This window comes from Sinocyclocheilus anshuiensis, unplaced genomic scaffold (assembly GCF_001515605.1).
Source record: "Sinocyclocheilus anshuiensis isolate Anshui unplaced genomic scaffold, SAMN03320099.WGS_v1.1 scaffold601, whole genome shotgun sequence".
Classification (NCBI taxonomy): Eukaryota; Metazoa; Chordata; class Actinopteri; order Cypriniformes; family Cyprinidae; genus Sinocyclocheilus; species Sinocyclocheilus anshuiensis.
The window spans coordinates 881256-884277 of record NW_015536496.1 but is presented as its reverse complement, the minus strand read 5'-3'; the positions used below and the strand labels follow the sequence as shown (position 1 = coordinate 884277).

At 33.1% G+C, this 3022-nt stretch overlaps 1 protein-coding gene across 1 annotated transcript in view; it reads right to left on the bottom strand.

Moving 5' to 3' along the window:
- The window catches only part of LOC107686998 (solute carrier family 12 member 7-like), a 79558-nt gene that overhangs the window by 3329 nt on the left and 73207 nt on the right, over positions 1–3022 (bottom strand). The window contains exons 22-23 of the mRNA XM_016484136.1: positions 1445–1620; positions 496–510 (exon numbers count right to left, since the gene is read on the bottom strand). Of these exons, the coding sequence (XP_016339622.1) occupies positions 496–510; positions 1445–1620 (191 nt within the window). The remainder of the gene's footprint in view (positions 1–495; positions 511–1444; positions 1621–3022) is intronic.

Sequence of the window (3022 nt, the reverse complement as noted above, 5' to 3'; positions counted from 1 at the left end):
TATTTTAAATAATGTTTTCAATTTCTGAAATGTTTCCTGGGCACAACAGGTGAAGGTGAAGCACAGGTTTTCTTGCATGTAGCAAAAATTGAGATTATCATGCTGCACATATCAGCGTCTGCATCTCTCAGGACGAGAGGTGATGGATGTGAGGGAATGCTGGGACATAAACACACATGCATGCTCACACACACACAGACAGGAATCATGTGTTTGTGCTGTTTTCTGCTGATTAAAGGAGAATACAAGACTAATTCACCACACAAATGAGACATGAGACAGTAGATTATTGACCTGAACACTCACACACACTCACTCACACGCACACACTCACACACACTCACACACACTCACACACACACTGAAGCTCATATAAACACGTATATGCTTGAATAATCCAGTGTGCTGCAGGGTTTGTGATGGGACGGCTAATATACACCTACAGACAGACAGACAGACAGACAGACAGCTACAGTACAGAGAAATGTGACTTACAGACTCTCCCATTCGCTAGAAGGAGGAAAACAGGACAGAACAACAGAGACAGGCTTAAACACCCACACTGAGAGATCAACCATCACAGAAATCTCTCTGAGCAATAGCGTCTATATTGGTGACAGCTTTTCATATTATAGTGTTTGTTTGTCCAGCATGTTATTTGAGATGATTCTTCTGAAATAAATAATAGGAAAAGAGAATCTTGACAAAATGACGTTCAGGATAGACTTACATTAACCTTTAGATCATATGTGACCCTGGAGCACAAAAGCAGTGTTAAGTCGCTGGGGTATATTTGTAGCAATAGCCAACAATACATTGTATGGGTCAAAATGATTGATTTTTATTTTATGCCAAAAATCATTAGGATATTAAGTAAAGATCATGTTCCATGATGATATTTTGTAAATTTCCTACTATAAATATATTAAAACTTAATTTTTGATTAGTAATATGCATTGCTAAGAACTTCATTTGAACAACTTTAAAGATGATTTTCTCAATATTTTGATTTTTTTGCACCCTCAGATTCTCAAATAGTTGCATCTCAGCCAAATATTGTCCTATCCTAACAAACCATACATCAATGGAAAGCTTATTTATTCAGCTTTCAGATGATGTATAAATCCCAATTTCGAAAAATTGACCCTTATGACTGGCTTTGTGGTCCAGGGTCACATATTATATAAAGACCAAAAACTCCTGGCCAGATATGAATCTATGAAGAGACACATGGTGGACGCGTGAGCGTTACACATGATGACACACTGTGGTCATGCAGATGTGACGACAGCACAAACCATGCAGACTGTGTCCTGAAACAGCAGCAGGCTCTGGGCTCGTGTTTGAACATGCAACCCAGTCAAACTGTGATCGTGAGCGCTTGAAGCAGTAAAACCACAAAGCAGCAAACGTTACAGAGTCAGTGTGTGTTCAGGTGACTTACGGTTTCATGTTGAACAGGTCTCGCACAGCCACGCTTGCGTTGGGTTCTCGGTTGCGGTTTCGTTCGGTGCAGAACTTGTCTTTGGTCCAGGTCATGTGGACTCGCTCCGGTGTGGCGTCCGTCTTGTCGCTTAGAGCCGCGTGAGACGCCGTGTTTCTGTCGTGGATCAGCTGAGCCTGTGGCGTTATCACGATCACACATTAAATTCATAAAAACTTATTTTAGTTTTATATTTGTCTACAAACTGCTTCTTAAATGATCAAATGCATCTATATCAAAGATATTTAAATGTTTTTCACATACCGTTAAGAGCACAAAAGGCCTTTAATGTAGTGTAATAATGTTTACAATGATAAATTAATGTAATTAAATATCATTTCTGTGCGCACTGAGATCTATATTCAAGCAGAGTATGTCAGATTAATGTTTTAGTTTGTCTGCTATGCAAACTGCATACATGCAGCTATATTAGTCTGTAATATGCTGACATGCAGTATAAACCATTCATAAAAACAAGTAATGTAAGAATTGCAATAAATAAATAAAAAAAGAGAAATAAATAAATAAAAACGTATTTATAGTAAGAAAATATAAGCAGAGAAACACAAGGAAATGTAATGAAAAACATCAAAAATAAATAAATCAATAAATCAACAGTTTATTTAATTATTTATTTTTAAAACTAAATATAGATAAACACGAGGGAATGAAAGGAGAAAAAAATATAAAAATAAATTTATAAATATAAAATAAAATAAATTAAAATAAATAAACACATTTAATTATTTATTTTTAAAACTAAATATAGAGAAACATGAGAGAAATGAAAGGAGAAAAAATATAAAAAATCCTAATAAACATAAAATAAAAAAATAAATAAAGTATTTCTTTATCTTTTATATATTTATTTAGAAACATGATGGAATGAAAGGAAAAATAGAAATAAATATAAAATAAATCAATAAAAAAATTGCAAATAAAATATTCATTATTTATGATTATTTATAGTTAAAACGAAATACAAAGAAACATGAAGGAATGAAAGGGAAAAAATTAAAATAATATAAAAGCTATTTATTTATTTAAATATTTTTTTAAACTAGATATAGAGAAACATATGGGAATAAAAAGAGATAAAATATAAAAATAAATAAATACAAATAATATGTTAAAATAAATAATTTATTTATCATTTATATATTTATTTAGAGACATGATGGAATGAAAAAAATAAATAAATAGAAATAAATCTAAAATAAATAAATAAAAATTGCAAATAAAGTATTCATTATTTATTATTATTTACAGTTAAAACTAAATTCAGAGAAACATGAGGGGATGAAAGGAAAGGGGGGCATTCACATTCACGTGGGGTCACAAGTGCTGAAAGATGGTGGTGCATGACATGATGATATCACTGACACATGCATGATGGGAAGAGGTTTCTGAAGGGCGGAGCTAACACTAATGCTATGAACACATAAATCAGCATAAAGGACGTGAGCGATGATCTACTCGTCTTCTGGCTCTGTAATCCAGGACGGTGGTTTTAGGATTCTGCCTTTGAACTCACTACCT